This window comes from Pistacia vera, unplaced genomic scaffold (assembly GCF_008641045.1).
Source record: "Pistacia vera cultivar Batoury unplaced genomic scaffold, PisVer_v2 Contig46, whole genome shotgun sequence".
Classification (NCBI taxonomy): domain Eukaryota; kingdom Viridiplantae; phylum Streptophyta; class Magnoliopsida; order Sapindales; family Anacardiaceae; genus Pistacia; species Pistacia vera.
In genome coordinates, this window is record NW_022196290.1 from 1,405,512 (window position 1) to 1,424,178 (window position 18,667).

The 18,667-nt window shown below is 38.6% G+C and overlaps 1 protein-coding gene across 4 annotated transcripts; it reads left to right on the plus strand.

The window, feature by feature from the left end:
* Positions 1-1,346: 1,346 nt before the first annotated feature.
* LOC116144940 (E3 ubiquitin-protein ligase UPL1) lies at positions 1,347-16,846 on the plus strand. Of its 4 annotated transcripts, XM_031430382.1 has the most exons (17): positions 1,348-1,639; positions 3,058-3,153; positions 3,250-3,456; positions 3,719-7,846; positions 7,940-11,707; positions 11,781-12,098; positions 12,269-12,470; positions 12,563-12,849; positions 13,026-13,315; positions 13,546-14,674; positions 14,764-14,910; positions 15,037-15,117; positions 15,292-15,517; positions 15,608-15,747; positions 15,915-16,021; positions 16,138-16,304; positions 16,425-16,846. In XM_031430382.1, exons 1-16 carry the CDS (start codon positions 1,607-1,609, stop codon positions 16,238-16,240), a joined length of 11,262 nt encoding a protein of 3,753 aa, XP_031286242.1. In that variant the 5' UTR covers positions 1,348-1,606; the 3' UTR covers positions 16,241-16,304; positions 16,425-16,846. The 4 variants fall into 4 exon arrangements, with proteins under 4 accessions (XP_031286239.1, XP_031286242.1, XP_031286238.1 ...); XM_031430379.1 differs by having other exon boundaries at positions 1,347-1,639; positions 3,719-11,707; positions 16,138-16,308; XM_031430378.1 differs by having other exon boundaries at positions 3,719-11,707.
* Positions 16,847-18,667: the final 1,821 nt, after the last annotated feature.

Consider the following 18,667-nt stretch of genomic DNA (forward strand, 5'->3'; position numbering starts at 1 on the left):
TTTGTGGGTATTATTGTACAATTAAATTAGAAAGTCGACTTAATTTCATTTGTGGGTATTATTGTACAATTAAATAAATTTTTAGCCTAAATGTTCCATATTATTAGTGATAATCTAAACTTCCACAATGTCTCAAACCTTCCAATACTCTTTCTTCAATACTAAGCAATTCCCAACAAGTCTATGACTCATTTTACCAATTAAACCTCCAAAAGTATAAAGCCAAAAACTTTGGTCCTATGCCTACTTCCTTTTGACAAATAAAAAAAAAAAAAAAAATATATATATATATATAATAATTATATAATTAGTATGATTCATTAAATAATAATTAATATAAATTAGTATGATTCACTTTAATTTCATAGATGAAATTGACAAAAATATAGTGATGTTTTCTTTTTACATCCAATAATTTTTTTATCTTCTTTAGTGTTGTTTTAGTTTAGTTCCTTAATTCTTGCCATTTTAAACTAACTACTAATTAGTAATTATTATTAGGCTTGTAAATTATTCAAAATATTGCTTTTTCTTGTAAAAATTTAGGTTTATACTCTCATGAGTTATAGTTTTTCGTTTTTCAAAGATTGTCGAGTGTTTAAGTTTCGGATATGGCTACCCTTTTTGTTGAAGGTCGTTTGAGCTTTCCATAAGAATATAACATGGGTTACATTAGTGCCATATCGCCTAGTAATTTTTTTTGGTAACCAAGTTGTCAAGACCAACTTACATGCATTTTGACCAATCTTTAGAGAGACTAACATAGCAACTCATTGTCACGATTCTTGCTTAAACAGCAGATGCTCAAATGAGGAATCGAACATGAGACTGTACGTCTATCCACATTATCTTCAATTCGCTCAAACCATCCCAGATACTCACGGATGGATACCCTAATATTCAATATTGGCTCAAGACATTTTTTCTATTCGTTCTTACTCTGAAAGGGCACGAGTGACACCTTATGTCTTTAGATCATAACCATCTACCAGTTAATCAATCTCGTTTATCCCTCGAGCAGAGCAAGAGATGTTTACGAAAATATTCACTTATTTTCTATTGATATGATTTTTGGTGGAAATGAGGAGATTTTGGGATTATAAAAAAATGATAATACATATTTTAGATTTATTTAATTTAGACTATTTTAAAACTAGAATAATAATTAAAAAAACAAATAAAAAAAATTGAAAATGTGTGCAAATTCAATTTCCTCTCTCCTCCCAATCCCCTCCTTTCCTTTTTTTCATTCAGTCATTCACTCACTCCTCTTCTTTATTTTCTCCACCTATATAAACTCCATCCCCAAACGCTTCTCCTCTCTATTTCTCTTCTCACTCTTTAAATTTTTTTCCCCTTTCTCTCTCTCTTGTGCGATCGCATCGCAATTCCAAAACCCTAATTTTCATTCCCAAACCCTCAATTTCACTTTCTTTTCAGGATCCGATCACCTTCTTCCTTCTGTGTATACATACCGGTACCGATACTCACACTTCCCTCACTCTCTCTAAACCCTACCTCTGCTTCTTCGATCAGTTCTCGATTGATTGAGAATTGATCGCGTTTGATCATCGTTACCCCTTCTGGCAATGCTCTTTGTTTCACGATGAAGCTCAAAAGACGGAGGGCTTTAGAAGTGGTCAGTTTTTGATAATTTTATTTATAATATATATATATTATAGTATATATATCTATTATATTATATTTATCTATAATTATATATATATTAGTATGATTCATCGGTGCTTTTCATTATAATTCTGAAAGCAATGTGAATTGGAGCCAAAGAAAGGAATAAATAAATAATCATACTTTAGTTTCATTCACTTTTCTTTCTATCAACTTTTTCACTATTTAAATTTAAAAAGAAGTCTTTTAAGGAATCTTTGTTTCCCCAAAGTAACAAGATAACTTGGTGGCTTGGGCAAACATAGTTCTTGTTATTTTAATAGCACAAGTATTATCTTTTTTATATATAATTCACAAATTATAAATAAGTGGGTCTATGTTTAAGATGCTACTTTATTTTATAAATTAATATATGAATATGTGATTTTATGTATTTCTGAATTTAAGTTTATTTCTCATGCACTCAGTAAAATAGATTAATATTAAACACACTTATAATTATTAACAAGTATTATATATCTTCTGAAATTATCACAACAATCGCTTAAAATCATAAAAAGCCTGTGAAAAAGCATTAAAAACACCCGTAATAAAGGATTATTTGATCCTTTTATAAATATTGTAATTGCTGGTACATGAAACTTTATTTGAATTATCATATAGTATTTAATACAATAACATTATCGAGAGATACAATCTCCTATATAGTACATTATTTGTTTGGTTATTCCAGTTAAAACATCTTCGTATAATCTTTTGTCTGGATTATCTTATAATATCTAGTCCGATAGTATTATCAAATTAATACAATTAAATTAGAAAGTCGACTTAATTTCATTTGTGGGTATTATTGTACAATTAAATTAGAAAGTCGACTTAATTTCATTTGTGGGTATTATTGTACAATTAAATAACATTTTTAGCCTAAATGTTCCATATTATTAGTGATAATCTAAACTTCCACAATGTCTCAAACCTTCCAACTCTCTTTCTTCAATACTAAGCAAATTCCCAACAAGTCATATGACTCATTTTACCAATTAAACCTCCAAAAGTAATAAAGCCAAAAACTTTGGTCCTATGCCTACCTCTTTTTGACAAATAAAAAAAAAATTAAAAATATACAAGCATTATTTTGAACATGGATGAAATTTGTTTAAATAGCTTAAGAGAAAATAATAAAATTATATTTAAGAATAAGGTCTAACAAAAATTAAAAAAGTGGTAGCGAATAGTATATTGTAAATTTGAAATGGAGTCTGAGTAGTTAAAAAGAGCAGTAGAGAAATGCCTTCGAAAAGTCAAGAAGCGCCATCACCGCCAGTGCTGACCTGTTATCACTGACTTTTGGATTAAATAATAAATAGCAAGTTTTTCTCTGTAAACTGTGGGCCAATGCTNTATTTATTTTTCCTTTTATATCTTCAGCCTCCCAAAATCAGATCCTTCATCAATAGTGTCACTTCTGTGCCGCTTGAGAATATAGAGGAGCCCCTAAAAACTTTTGTATGGGAGTTCGATAAGGTGCCTTTATAGCCTTTATCTCATTCAGTATTGTTAATATTTTAATGGATTTTGATTTATGCTTATTTTTATTTTTTATTTTTTTTTTTGGTGCAGGGAGATTTCCATCATTGGGTTGATCTTTTTAACCATTTTGATTCATTTTTTGAGAAGCATGTAAAATCTAGGAAGGATTTGCAAGTTGAGGATAACTTCTTGGAATCTGATCCTCCTTTCCCAAGAGAAGCAGTTCTTCAGATACTCCGTGTCATAAGAATAATTTTGGAGAATTGTACAAATAAGCATTTTTATAGTTCATATGAGGTATGTTTTTATGTTTCAGAAATCCTTTGCAAGCTTGTTTGTGCTTAGATTTTGGTGTGTGAGAATTAAACTACCCATGGTGGATAACCCGCTTTAGTCATTAAATATTTCCCCCCTTTTCACAGTGTGGATGAACTTATTTGTTTAACATGTATTTTTATAGTTAAAGTACTTGATAATTCTCAATAATTTGCCATTCTTTCTTTTCCCTGATCTCTCTTCTTAGATCTCTATTTTTTTTGGGGTTCTCATCTTCTTGCAGCAGCATCTTTCATCCTTGCTTGCTTCCACTGATGCGGATGTGGTTGAGGCTTGCCTGCAGACTTTGGCAGCTTTTTTGAAGAAAACTATTGGGAAGTATTCCATTAGAGATGCTTCTTTGAATTCAAAGTTATTTGCTCTTGCACAGGGTTGGGGGGGAAAGGAAGAGGGCCTTGGATTAATTGCATGTGCTGTGCAAAATGGGTGTGATCCAGTAGCTCATGAGTTGGGCTGCACCTTGCATTTTGAGTTCTATGCAGTGAATGAGTCCTCAAATGAAATCTCTTCCACAGAGCAGTCAATACAAGGTTTACAAATCATTCATTTACCTAACATCAACACTCGTCCAGAAAATGATCTGGAGCTTCTCAATAAGTTAGTTGCAGAGTACAGAGTTCCCACCAGTTTAAGATTTTCTCTTTTGTCAAGGTTGCGGTTTGCAAGGGCTTTTGGCTGTCTAGCTGCTCGACAGCAATACACATGCATTCGCTTATATGCCTTCATAGTTCTAGTTCAAGCAAGCAGTGATGCTGATGATCTAGCTTCATTTTTTAACTCTGAGCCTGAGTTTGTCAATGAATTAGTTACCCTGTTGAGTTATGAAGATGCAGTGCCTGAGAAAATTCGGATTCTCTGCCTGCTTTCATTAGTTGCACTTTGTCAAGATCGTTCTCGCCAGCCATCTGTATTGACTGCTGTGACATCTGGTGGGCACTGCGGTATCCTATCTAGCCTCATGCAGAAAACTATTGATTCTGTTCTTAGTAATTCCTCAAAGTGGTCTGTTGTTTTTGCTGAGGCTTTGTTATCACTTGTCACGGTTTTGGTTTCATCTTCTTCGGGTTGCTCAGCAATGCGAGAGGCTGGGTTTATTCCTACTCTTTTACCTCTTCTTAAAGATACAGATCCTCAGCACTTGCATTTGGTCAGCACAGCTGTGCATATTCTAGAAGCTTTCATGGATTACAGTAATCCAGCTGCTGCATTGTTCAGAGACTTGGGTGGTTTAGATGATACCATCTCTCGCCTGAAGGTAGAGGTGTCCTATGTAGAAAATGGTTCTAAGCAACGTGGTGAGGATTCTGATTCTAGTGGGAGCAGTTCACAAATTGTTGCAAGTACTTCCAGTGAGCTCGATAACATGCAGCCTCTATATTCTGAAGCATTAGTTGCATATCACCGGCGACTACTGATGAAAGTTCTGTTGCGTGCTATATCTCTTGGAACTTATGCTCCTGGAAACACTGCCCGTATTTATGGCTCTGAGGAGAGTTTATTGCCACAATGCTTATGCATTATTTTTAGAAGAGCAAAGGATTTCGGTGGTGGGGTATTTTCACTTGCAGCAACTGTCATGAGTGATTTGATTCACAAAGATCCTACCTGTTTTCCTGTCTTAGAGGCAGCTGGCCTGCCTTCTGCATTCCTTGATGCAATAATGGATGGTGTTTTATGCTCTGCAGAAGCCATAATATGCATACCTCAGTGCTTGGATGCCTTGTGTCTAAACAATAACGGTCTTCAGGCTGTGAAAGATCGCAATGCTTTGAGGTGCTTTGTGAAAATCTTTACTTCCAGAACTTATTCGCGTGTCCTTGCAGGTGATACACCAGGATCCCTGTCTAGTGGACTGGATGAACTTATGCGTCATGCTTCTTCTCTGCGTGGTCCTGGAGTAGATATGGTGATCGAGATCTTGAATGCCATTATAAAAATTGGATCTGGGGCTGATCCTTCATGTTTATCCACCGATGCTCTGTGTGATAGTACTCCTGTTCCCATGGAAACTGATGTCGAAGAAAGGACCTTGGTTACGCCAGATGATAGGGATTCTTCCAAAATGGATAGTTCAGAGCAGACATCTGAGTCGTCTTCTGATGCATCCTTAGCAAATATTGAATCGTTTCTTCCTGATTGTGTAGGCAATGTTGCTCGTCTTCTTGAGACAATTCTTCAGAATGCTGACACATGTCGTATATTTGTTGAGAAGAAGGGGATTGATGCTGTCTTGCAGTTGTTCACCTTACCTTTAATGCCTATTTCAGCATCAGTTGGTCAGAGTATTCCAGTTGCTTTTAAGAACTTCTCACCTCAGCATTCTGCTTCTCTGGCTCGGGCTGTTTGTTCGTATTTGAGGGAACATTTGAAATTAACAAATGAACTATTAGTTTCAATTGGAGGTGGTCAGCTTGCTGCAGTTGAATCTGGAAAGCAAACTAAAGTTTTGAGACATATTTCCAGTCTAGAGGGTCTTCTCTCTCTTTCCATTTTTTTGCTGAAGGGTACTAGTACTGTTGTTTCTGAATTGAGCACTGCAGATGCTGATGTATTGAAAGATCTTGGGAAAGCATATAGGGAAATAATTTGGCAAATTTCTTTGTGTAATGATACCAAGGCAGATGAGAAGAAGAATGCTGATCAAGAGGGGGAGAATGCAGATGCAGCTCCATCCAGTGCTGTTGGAAGGGAAAGCGATCATGATGAAAATATTCCAGCAGTGAGATACATGAACGCCGTTTCCGTTAGCAATGCTTCGCAGTCGCTGTGGGGTGGAGAAAGAGAGTTTCTTTCAGTTGTTCGTTCTGGTGAAGGTTTACATCGTCGTAGTCGACATCATGGTTTGTCTCGCATTCGGGGTGGAAGAACTAGTAGGCACCTGGAGGCATTTAACATTGATTCTGAAGTTCAGCCTAATTTACCTGAGACATCTTCTTCACATGATTTGAAGAAGAAAAGTCCTGATGTTCTTGTCATGGAAATTCTTAACAAGTTGGCTTCAACATTGCGTGCTTTCTTTACAGCTCTTGTGAAGGGTTTCACCTCACCAAATCGTCGTAGAGCTGATTCAGGTTCATTGAGTTCAGCTTCAAAGACCCTTGGAACTGCCCTGGCTAAAACATTTCTGGAGGCCCTAAGCTTCTCTGACTATTCTTCTTCTTCTTCTGGGCTTGATATGTCGCTGTCAGTGAAGTGTCGGTATCTGGGGAAGGTTGTGGATGACATGGCAGCACTCACATTTGACAACAGGCGACGTACTTGTTACACAGCAATGGTTAATAATTTTTATGTCCATGGAACCTTCAAAGAGCTACTCACTACATTTGAAGCTACTAGTCATTTGCTATGGACGCTACCATACTCTATTCCAACATCAGGTATTGATCCTGAGAAAGTAGGTGAGGGAAGCAAATTGACTCACAGTGCATGGCTGCTTGATACATTGCAAAGCTATTGCCGTGTGCTGGAGTATTTTGTTAATTCAGCTTTTCTTTTGTCTCCAACCTCTGCTTCCCAGGCTCAGCTGCTTGTTCAGCCACCAGTTGCTGTTGGTTTGTCTATTGGGCTCTTCCCTGTTCCTAGGGACCCAGAAGCCTTTGTTCGTATGCTTCAATCTCAGGTTTTGGATGTGATACTGCCTATCTGGAATCACCCTATGTTTCCAAACTGTAGTCCAGGTTTCATTGCCTTGGTTATTTCACTTGTTACCCATGTATACTCTGGTGTAGGAGATGTGAAGCGAAATCGTAGTGGTATTGCAGTGAGTACAAACCAGCGTCTCATGCCTCCACCACCTGATGAAAATACTATTGCCATTATTGTTGATATGGGCTTTTCAAGGGCAAGAGTGGAGGAAGCACTGAGACGAGTGGAAACAAATAGTGTTGAAATGGCCACAGAGTGGTTGTTGAGTCATTCTGAGGATCCTGTGCAAGAAGATGATGAACTGGCTCGAGCACTTGCTCTGTCTCTGGGAAGTTCGTCAGATACAGCAAAGGTTGACAGTACTGACAAGTCAATGGATGTTCTAACTGAAGAGGGTCAAGTGAAGGCACCCCCCATTAATGATATCCTTGCTTCATCTGTCAAATTGCTTCAGAGTAGTGATACAATGGCATTCCCATTGACGGATTTGCTTGTGACACTTTGCAACCGAAACAAAGGAGAAGATCGTCCACAAGTTGTATCTCATCTTGTTCAGCACCTTAAAGAATGTCCGTTGGATTTTTCAAAGGATACCAGTGCATTGTGTACAATATCACATATTATAGCATTGCTTCTTTTTGAGGATGGAAGTACTAGAGAAATTGCTGCACAGAATGGTATTGTACCTACTGCGGTGGATATCCTTGTGAGTTTTAAGGCTAGAAATGAGTCAGAGAATGAAATTGTGGTCCCTAAATGCATAAGTGCTTTATTACTTATTTTAGATAACCTGTTGCAGTCTCGGCCTGGAATTGTCTCTGAATCCACAGAAGGAACCCAGGTAGGACCTCTGCCTGACCCATCTGGAGAGCTGTCAGCTCCAGCAGCAGTTACAGAGAAAAAATCAGATTCAGATGTCAATGATAAAAAATCTATCTTACCATTTGAGAAAATATTGGGGAAATCTCCAGGTTACTTGACGATGGAAGAGAGTCATAAGGTGCTGCTTGTAGCTTGTGACTTAATAAAACAACATGTTCCAGCCATGATCATGCAGGCTGTTCTGCAGTTATGTGCTCGTTTGACGAAAACGCATGTCCTAGCTTTGCAATTTCTTGAAAATGGTGGCTTGGCTGCTCTGTTTAGTCTTCCAAGAAGTTGTTTTTTCCCTGGATACGACACTGTTGCATCTGCTATCATTAGACATCTCCTTGAAGACCCTCAGACACTGCAAACAGCCATGGAATTGGAGATACGACAACATTTGAGTCTAAACAGGCATTCTGGACGTAGTCTCCCGCGAACATTCTTGACATCAATGGCACCTGTTATTTCAAGAGATCCTGTCATATTTATGAAAGCTGCAGCAGCAATTTGTCAGCTGGAGTCATCGGGAGGGAGGACCTTTGTGGTTTTGTCAAAGGAAAAAGAAAAGGACAAGGAGAAAGACAAATCGAAATCAACAGGTGGTGAACTTGGACTATCTTCTATAGAATCTGTTCGGATTTCTGAAAATAAGAGTCATGATGGATTAAGTAGATGTTCCAAAGGCCACAAAAGAATTCCTGCCAATCTTACTCAAGTAATTGATCAGCTACTTGAAATAGTATTGAAATACCCTTTGCCTAAAAGCCAGGAAGATGGTATGAGTGAGTTGACTTCTATGGAGGTAGATGAACCAGCTACAAAGGTAAAGGGTAAGTCGAAGGTTGATGAGACAAGGAAAACAAAGTCTGATTCAGAAAGATCTGCTTGCCTTGCTAAAGTGACTTTTGTACTCAAATTATTGAGTGATATTCTTCTTATGTATGTACATGCTGTTGGGGTTATACTGAGAAGGGATTTGGAGATGTGTCAACTCCGAGGGCCTAACCATCTAGATGGTTCTGGACAAGGTGGAATTCTTCATCATGTTTTACATTGGTTACTTCCACTGTCTATTGATAAATCAGCCGGGCCTGATGAATGGAGAGAAAAGTTGTCTGAAAAAGCTTCATGGTTTCTGGTGGTACTTTGTGGTCGTTCCAGTGAAGGGCGTAAACGAGTAATTAATGAACTTGTAAAAGCCTTATCTTCATTATCAAACCTGGAGAGTAATTCAACTAAGAGCAGTTTGTTGCCTGATAAAAAGGTTTTTGCTTTTGTTGATTTGGCCTATTCTATTTTGTCAAAAAATTCATCATCCAGCAACTTACCTGGTCCTGGGTGCTCCCCGGACATTGCAAAAAGCATGATTGATGGTGGAATGGTTCAATGCTTAACCAGCATTCTTCAAGTAATTGATTTAGACTATCCTGATGCTGCCAAAACTGTGAATCTTATACTGAAGGCTCTTGAAAGCCTAACAAGGGCTGCTAATGCAAGTGAGCAGGTATTTAAATCTGAAGGGGGCAGCAAGAAAAAATCTGTAGGGTCAAATGGGAGACATGATGATCAGGTTACTGCTGCTGCTGAGACTATAGAGCCTAATCAAAATAGGAGCAATCAACATGAAGTTACTGATGCTGAAGACACTGAACAACAGCCCCAAGGAATTTCTCGAAGTGAAGGAAACAATGAAGTGAATGCAAACCAGTCTGCTGAGCAAGATATGGGAATAGAAGTGGAAGATGCAACAACTGCCAATCCACCTATGGAGCTTCCTATGGATTTCATGCGTGAAGAAATTGATGAACGTGGTGTGTTAAACAACACTGACCAAATTGAAATGACGTTTCATGTTGAGAATAGGGCAGATGATGATATGGGTGATGAGGATGATGACATGGGAGATGATGCAGATGATGACGAGGATGATGATGAGGGGGATGATGAGGATGAGGATATAGCAGAAGATGGTGCTGGCATGATGTCTCTAGCTGATACTGATGTGGATGACCATGATGATACTGGCTTGGGAGATGAATACAATGATGAGATGATGGATGAAGAAGATGATGATTTTCATGAGGACCGTGTCATAGAGGTTCGGTGGAGGGAGGCCCTTGATGGTTTGGATCATTTGCAGGTGCTTGGGCAACCTGGAGGTGCAAGTGGTCTTATTGATGTGGCCGCTGAACCATTCGAAGGGGTGAATGTGGATGACCTTTTTGGTCTTCGCAGCAGACCTTTAGGTTTTGAGCGCCGGCGTCAAACTGGTAGGTCTTCTTTTGAGCGATCTGTCACAGAAGTAAGTGGGTTTCAACATCCTCTCCTCTCAAGGCCATCCCATTCAGGTGACCTGGTCTCAATGTGGTCATCGGGTGGGAACTCATCCCGGGATTTAGAAGCTCTGTCATCTGGGAGTTTTGATGTTGCTCACTTCTACATGTTTGATGCCCCTGTTTTTCCGTATGATCATGTGCCAAGTAGTCTTTTTGGTGATCGTTTGGGTGGTGTAGCACCCCCACCTTTGACTGATTATTCTGTAGGTATGGATTCATTGCAGTTATCTGGGCGAAGAGGGCTGGGTGATGGTCGATGGACTGATGATGGTCAACCGCAGGCAGGACCCCAGGCTTCTGCGATTGCGCAGGCTGTAGAAGAGCACTTTGTATCTCAGTTGCGTAGTATATCTCCAGCAAGCAATCTGGCTGAAAGGCAGTCCCAGAATTCAGGAGTGCAGGAGAGGCAATTATCAGATGCACCTGCATCTGTTGATGGTCTAGCGGTGGTAGAGGGTGAAAATGTTGCTAGTCCTCAGAATGAAGGTCCACATCAAGAAAATAGGAATGAAATAGTTGATCACCAATCTGATCCAACAGTTGGTAGTGTTCCTACTGGGGAGCAGAACAATTCTGGGATTGTTGTCGAAGATGAGCCTATGGTTATTCAACCACTTTCTTTGAACTCTAATGGACAGGATATTATGGAAATTGGGGATGGTAATGGTACTTTTGCTGAGCAAGTAGAGGCAATTCCAGAGTTTGTCAACTCAGCTGCAGACTGCCCTGCTGATCTGCAGCATGAAGGTGCATCTTTAATGTCTTCAAATGTGCCTGATGTGTCAGTTCAGACCAGTGGCATTGATGGATCAGGATCGACAAGAGTGGATGATCAGGCCACTAATCATGTGGTGATGGATTCTGGTATGGAGATGCCCAATCTTGGTGATGTGCAAGCTTCTTCGGTTCATGCAAATATTGATGTTGATATGAGTGGCGTTGATGTTGAAGGAAATCAGGCTGAAGAATCCATGCCTGCTTCTGAACAAGGTGTAGATATGTCATCATCTGGGCAAAACACTGTGGTTTCTCAAGACACTGTTCAGACTGACCAAACTACTGCCAATAATGAGGCTCCTGGTGCTAGTGCTATTGATCCAACCTTCTTGGAGGCACTACCTGAAGACTTAAGGGCAGAAGTGCTAGCTTCTCAACAAGCTCAGTCCGTTCAACCTCCGACTTATACTCCTCCTTCAGCAGATGACATAGATCCGGAGTTTCTGGCTGCCCTTCCTCCTGATATCCAAGCAGAAGTTTTGGCGCAACAAAGAGCACAGAGGTTTGCACAACAGGGAGAAGGGCAACCAGTTGACATGGATAATGCTTCAATAATTGCTACTTTTCCTGCTGATTTGCGTGAAGAGGTATCTTTTTTGAACTTGGCATTTTATTACTAATTGATTGTGGTAACTCTTTCTAATGTTGCATTTATTTCAGGTACTTTTGACTTCTTCAGAAGCAGTTTTATCTGCTTTACCTTCTCCATTACTTGCTGAAGCTCAAATGTTAAGAGACCGAGCAATGAGTCATTATCAGGCTCGCAGTCTTTTTGGAGGAAGCCACAGGTTAAATGGTCGAAGGAATGGTCTGGGTTTTGATAGGCAGACAGTGATGGATAGGGGTGTTGGAGTTACAATAGGCCGAAGAGCAGCTTCTGCTATTGCAGATAGCTTGAAAGTGAAGGAAATTGAAGGAGAGCCTCTGTTGGATGCAGATGCATTGAAAGCTTTGATCCGGCTTCTACGGTTAGCGCAGGTAATGGCATATTCTATCTTATGGTAGTATGAGGGGGGGGGGGAAGTGTTCTTTACCAGCTCACCTGCCGAAGGTTTATGTATTAGTTGCTTATTAAGGTGTCTTTCTTTGTAATGCATTTCAATTATTCTGCTGACTTTGTGCTTTTTTTCTCCCTTCTTATGTGGCAGCCCCTTGGGAAAGGCCTTCTGCAGAGATTGCTGTTAAATCTGTGTGCACATAGTATTACTAGGGCAGCTTTAGTTCGTCTTTTACTCGATATGATTAAACCTGAGGCTGAAGGTTCAGCTAATGGATTGGCAACAATTAATTCACAGAGGCTCTATGGCTGTCAGTCAAATGTTGTTTATGGCCGTTCACAGTTGTTGGATGGTATTTCTTCCATTTTTGTTGTCTTCACTATTATACACTCTGTTTTAGGTTTAACATATAAACTAACTTCTTTTTTTTGGGGTTACAAACAGGTCTTCCTCCCCTGGTGTTGCGTCGAATTCTTGAGATTATGACTTATCTGGCCACAAACCATTCTGCTGTTGCAAGTATGTTGTTCTACCTTGATCCCTCAATTGTTCCAGAGCTTGCAACTCCAAAATACTCTGAAACTAAGGACAAAGGCAAAGAGAAAATTCTGGATGGAGATGCTTCATCAGAACCTCCAGGTGACTTACAGGATGGGCATGTTCCTTTAATACTCTTCCTGAAACTCTTGAACCGACCTCTATTTTTGCGCAGCACTGCACATCTTGAGCAGGTAAAATAGTTTTTTGCATGAGAAGTTTTAAGATATATTAGACCTGTCCATATTTGAAGCTGTATGTAATAGGTTGGGCTGCACTCTTCCTTTAATCCTGAATTTGTATGGTTACGTCTAGTTTAGATTTATAGTCTTCCTCTAATTTTTATATGTTAATGTCTCTTGTGGTTCAGGTCATGGGTTTGCTTCAGGTAATTGTTTATGCCGCAGCCTCAAAATTTGAATGTCGGTCACAATCTGAATCAGCAACTGAAAATTCCCAAAAGCCGCTGATTGATGAAGCTTCTGGTGATGCTCCAAAAGATCCTCCTTCAGCTGAACCAGCATCAAGCCAAGAGGATAAAAATGCCAGTGACAAGTCATCTACTTCAGATGGAAAGAGGAGCATGGATAACTGTGATATTTTCTTGCATCTGCCACAATGTGATTTGCGCAATCTATGCAGCCTTCTTGGTCGTGAAGGGTACTTGCTATCTCTGATCTTTATCTGTGAATGTACTAAAAGTTCTATATTCTCTGTGCTCTATGTTGGCTAGTAATCCATAGTATTATGTGAACTTCTTGCTAGTTATTATCATTAGCTGTTTATCTACTTCCTGTTACCTTAACTTAAAATTTCTTTTGAGTTTCCATTTCTTTGTTTCTCTTCAAGGCAGTAGGGCATTAATAGAGTCGTTTTAATTACTTGTTTAGGTTGTCAGATAAAGTTTATATGTTAGCTGGTGAGGTTCTGAAGAAGTTGGCCTCTGTTGCTGCACCCCATCGAAAGTTCTTTACTTCAGAGCTTTCGGAACTGGCGCATGGTTTGAGTAGTTCAGCTGTCAATGAACTTGTGACACTGAGTGATACACAAATGTTGGGTCTGAGTGCTGGTTCCATGGCTGGGGCCGCAATTTTACGTGTGCTACAGGCACTCAGCTCACTCTTGTCAACCACTGGTGGTGAAAGTTCAGGTCAGGAGAATGATGGGGAACAGGAGGAGCAAACTACAATGTGGAATCTAAATGTTGCACTTGAGCCATTATGGCAAGAATTAAGTAATTGTATTGGTATGACAGAGACACAGCTGGGTCAGAACTCCTTCTGTCCAAGTATGTCTAATATAATTGTCGGGGAGCAGGTACAAGGGACTGCCGGTACGTCACCTCTTCCACCAGGAACACAGAGACTCCTTCCATTTATTGAGGCTTTCTTTGTTTTGTGTGAAAAGCTACAAGCAAACCTTGCCATGATCCAGCAAGATCATGCAAATGTAACTGCTACAGAAGTCAAAGAGTCTGCCGGGAGCTCAACTTCCTTAACCATGAAATGCAATGATGATTCTCAGAGAAAGCTTGAGGGTGCTGTCACATTCGCTAGGTTTGCTGAAAAGCATCGCCGGCTTCTTAATGCTTTTATCAGACAGAATCCCAGTTTGTTGGAGAAATCACTTTCTATGATGCTGAAGGCACCTAGACTGATCGATTTTGATAACAAGAGAGCATATTTCCGTTCAAGGATAAGGCAACAGCATGAACAACACCTCTCAGGCCCACTGCGAATCAGTGTTCGGCGGGCATATGTTTTAGAGGATTCTTACAATCAGCTGCGGATGCGGTCCACACAAGATTTGAAGGGAAGGTTGAATGTGCATTTCCAAGGTGAAGAGGGCATTGATGCTGGGGGTCTGACTAGGGAATGGTATCAATTACTGTCAAGGGTCATATTTGATAAAGGAGCATTACTTTTCACTACTGTTGGAAATAATGCATCTTTCCAGCCAAACCCCAATTCTGTCTACCAGACTGAGCATCTTTCCTACTTCAAATTTGTGGGCCGTGTGGTAATCTTTTGGTTTAATGAATTTTAGAGCGATAATATTATTTGTGTTGATTGTCAGCAAGTTGATCATTGCTATGATATTTTATGCAGGTTGCCAAAGCTCTCTTTGATGGTCAGCTTTTGGATGTTCATTTCACCCGCTCCTTCTACAAGCACATCCTTGGTGTCAAAGTGACTTACCATGACATAGAGGCTGTTGACCCTGATTATTATAAGAACTTAAAGTGGATGTTGGAGGTTAGTGTTAAAATTCCACAGTCTTGTGTTTTTCTTATTTGAACTCTGGTTTTCCGTTGACATCTGTCTGTGGAGGAAGTTTGAAAACTGTAAGGAGTGACATCTTTTGCGTCTTTTCTATTTCAGAACGATGTAAGTGACATTCCTGACCTGACATTTAGCATGGATCCGGATGAAGAAAAGCACATTCTTTACGAGAAAACTGAGGTAATTTAATTTGTATTCTGTTTTTTTATTAGTTCATCTTGAGCGGCTTTTTTTTTTTTAAAATAAATTCCCATGATTTTCTTCTATATGACATTTTTGTTATTATTTTTTTGCAAATTTTCTTCTGACCTGTTTCATTTCATGGTAATTTCTTTCATGTTCTACTTTAAATAGGTTACTGATTATGAGCTTAAACCTGGAGGAAGAAATATAAGGGTTACAGAAGAAACAAAGCATGAGTATGTGGACCTTGTTGCTGATCATATCTTGACCAATGCTATCCGTCCACAAATCAATTCGTTCCTGGAAGGTTTCAGTGAATTGGTTCCCCGAGAACTTATTTCAATTTTCAATGATAAAGAGCTAGAGCTACTAATTAGTGGACTTCCTGAAATTGATTGTGAGTTGAGCCGACTATAAGTCTACTTTATTTGTGTGTTTTACTTACATTTCCTTAAAGAGTATCTGACTGGTTTCTATGTCATTGCAGTGGATGATCTAAGGGCCAATACAGAGTACACTGGCTATACAGCGGCATCTAATGTTGTTCAGTGGTTTTGGGAAGTTGCTAAAGCTTTCAATAAGGAAGACATGGCTAGACTGCTCCAGTTTGTCACTGGAACATCAAAGGTACATTGATGATCTACATTGAATGGTCCCTGATGTTTTCATTTTTCAGGCACATGTAATATGTTGAGGGATAATACATATGATAATTACTGTAGGGCTATGAGATTCTCTCAATAATAGTTCTGATTTTAATCCATTGCATTAATGTATTTCATACTGGATTTCAGGTTCCATTGGAGGGTTTTAGGGCATTGCAAGGTATCTCAGGTCCCCAGAAGTTTCAAATTCACAAGGCATATGGAGCTCCCGAGCGTCTGCCCTCAGCTCATACATGGTCAGTGAAGAGCACTTGATGCATATTGTTATTATATGTTTGTTCTTTGTTTCCAGGTGGCAAGTATTTCTTAGAATCATGGCATCATCTCCTAACATTTGAATCTTATTGTCCAGCTTCAATCAGCTAGATCTTCCCGAGTATTCATCCAAGGATCATCTTCAAGAACGTTTGTTGCTTGCTATACATGAAGCCAGCGAGGGTTTTGGCTTTGGTTGATAAATTATTTTCTGATAGCGTAGCTCAGCAAGCCATCAATCCAACTTGGATTCTCGATGTACATGTCAGTAAGATATCTTTCGATCTTGTCCCTATTTTGTATAATTTGGAATTGTTCCATTCTACTGTTTCCAAAGTTGGTTCCGATTACTAACAAACGATATAACTTTTAATTTCCGTCCAGAGTGTTACTGATTCGGGTGGATAGAACAAGTTAATCAATAACTGGAGGAAAGGCCAAATTAAAATTACAGCATGAAAATCGGATTATAGACGGGATTTCTGGCAAGCATCATCTCAAAGATTGATAGATAGAGTTGGCGAAGACGATGATTTTGAAGGAAGGGAAGCTCAGGTCTTTTATTAAACAGCACTGAGCTGGAAAATGGGTTTTTTTTTTTTGTTTTGGCAAATAGATGATTCTGAGGAGGGTATATAATGTTGTTATTAATGGGTATCAATGTTCATAGTAGGTTTTCGATTTTGAGTCTTGTTCTTAGCCTTGTTTTATGAGGCATTTTATATGAATAAAGTAGAACAGATTTGATTATATCCATTTTGAATTATATTTTTAATATCATACATTTTCAGTTTTAGCAATTCAAACAATTTCCTAACTTATAATTGTTATTATAAGTTATGTTTAATATTACTATTTCATAATTCTCAATTCTCTGAAATGTCTAATGTCTTTGACGCACACCACCTCAAAATGCAAATATTTTTGTCTGTCTGTCAGTTTATTTATCTTTTACGTTAAAGGTAAAGGATGGAGACTCAGAATGATAAACCCCAGGAAGGTTTAGAAGTTTGGTTTAAGGATTATGACTTGTGGGAAGCCCTGAAGTCTCCGTTTATGGACTGTGCTCCAGAAAGTAAAATAATTTTGACAACAATGGAACTCAGAAGAATGTTATAATTTAAAGATTCTCAGTTCTGCCCGTAGATGCTTGTTGGGCCATATTTAAGAAGCATGTATCTAGGAGTAGAGTTATTACTGCAGGAAAGTCGGAATTTATTCGGGAGAAAGTTGTTAAAAAGTCTAAAGGCTTGCCGTTGGCAGCAGGAACGCTAAAAAAGAAAGTAATGGGATTTCAAAGGTATGATTTTCTAGACCTTAAAGGCCATGTTTTTGTAGTTTTCTACAGTTAATGAGGCACGGTTGGGATGATTTTAGACCAACACTGGTAGACACTACAAAGGCTATGAATGAGGCCTTTGTAGAAAACTGGTGGGAATGTTGAATCTGTTGCATTGTAACTTAAATTTGTCAATTTCTTCATGAAGAACAATACTGTCTTTTCATTTTGTAATATTTCGTATATATCCTCATTTGTCTTTGTACTTGTAAGTGGAATGAAAATTACAAATGAGTAGGCTTTTGAGAGTGTATGGGGAGAATATTATGCACTTACGTTTTCTCCCTTCAAATAGCAGATTATAATCATCGTTTGTTTGTGGATGTAAACACATTGACCTAAACCACGCAACTCTAATGTTAAGAGTAACAAAAGATCGACAAAGAATACATACATACATATGTATATGTATTGTCTCCTGTAAGTCAATGTGGAACAATATTTAGGGTGCGTTTGATTTATTATTTTGGATAGGATTTTGAATATAGTATTGGATAGTTGAATAGGGTGATTATTAAAAGGTCAAATTTAAAAAATTTACAAACAAACCCCCTAGGTTTGCTAATTTAACTAAACACCCCAATATATAAAATTTTTGTAAAATGACAAAAACACCTCCCCCCCCCCCCCCCCCCCCCCCCACCCACAGTGCTAGATTCCGGCCACCACCATCGGAATCTAGTCAGAATCTGTCGTTACAACTCAAACCGATCAAATCTATCAAACGTGTGTCGATCTGGCCAGAAACAATTACTGGCCAGTTCCGGTCGTTTGTAGGCCATTGTGATAGATTTCGGCTACCACCGATTGTGGTTGCCAGAATCTGACAACTATGGGTGGGTGAGGGTGTTTTTGTTAATTTTTAAACTTTTTTTTCCTGGGGGTATTTAATGAAATTAATAAACTTAAGGAGTCTAAAAGTACATAAAAAAATATAATAGTATTTCTTAAATAATTAATAAACAAATATTTTGGGAATAGGATTGAAAATAATGATAGAAATAATAAACCAAACGGACCCTATGTTGCTCGGAACCAACTGAACGGTATGAACTCCAGGATATAATATGCCAACTTCACTATGGCAATGGTAAGCTTTACCGTATGGTTTGTTATTTGACCTTGCCAAAGCTGGCAGTTTTAAAGTCTACTCTATTAGAAAGTTTTTACATTTTTAAGCTATGTAAATACAGAGTCTAATAACAGAGCTCATCACATTCTGCATTAAACTGTAAATTCTCATTTATCACCATTAACTTTTATCAAGACAATTTTAGATTTTTACTAA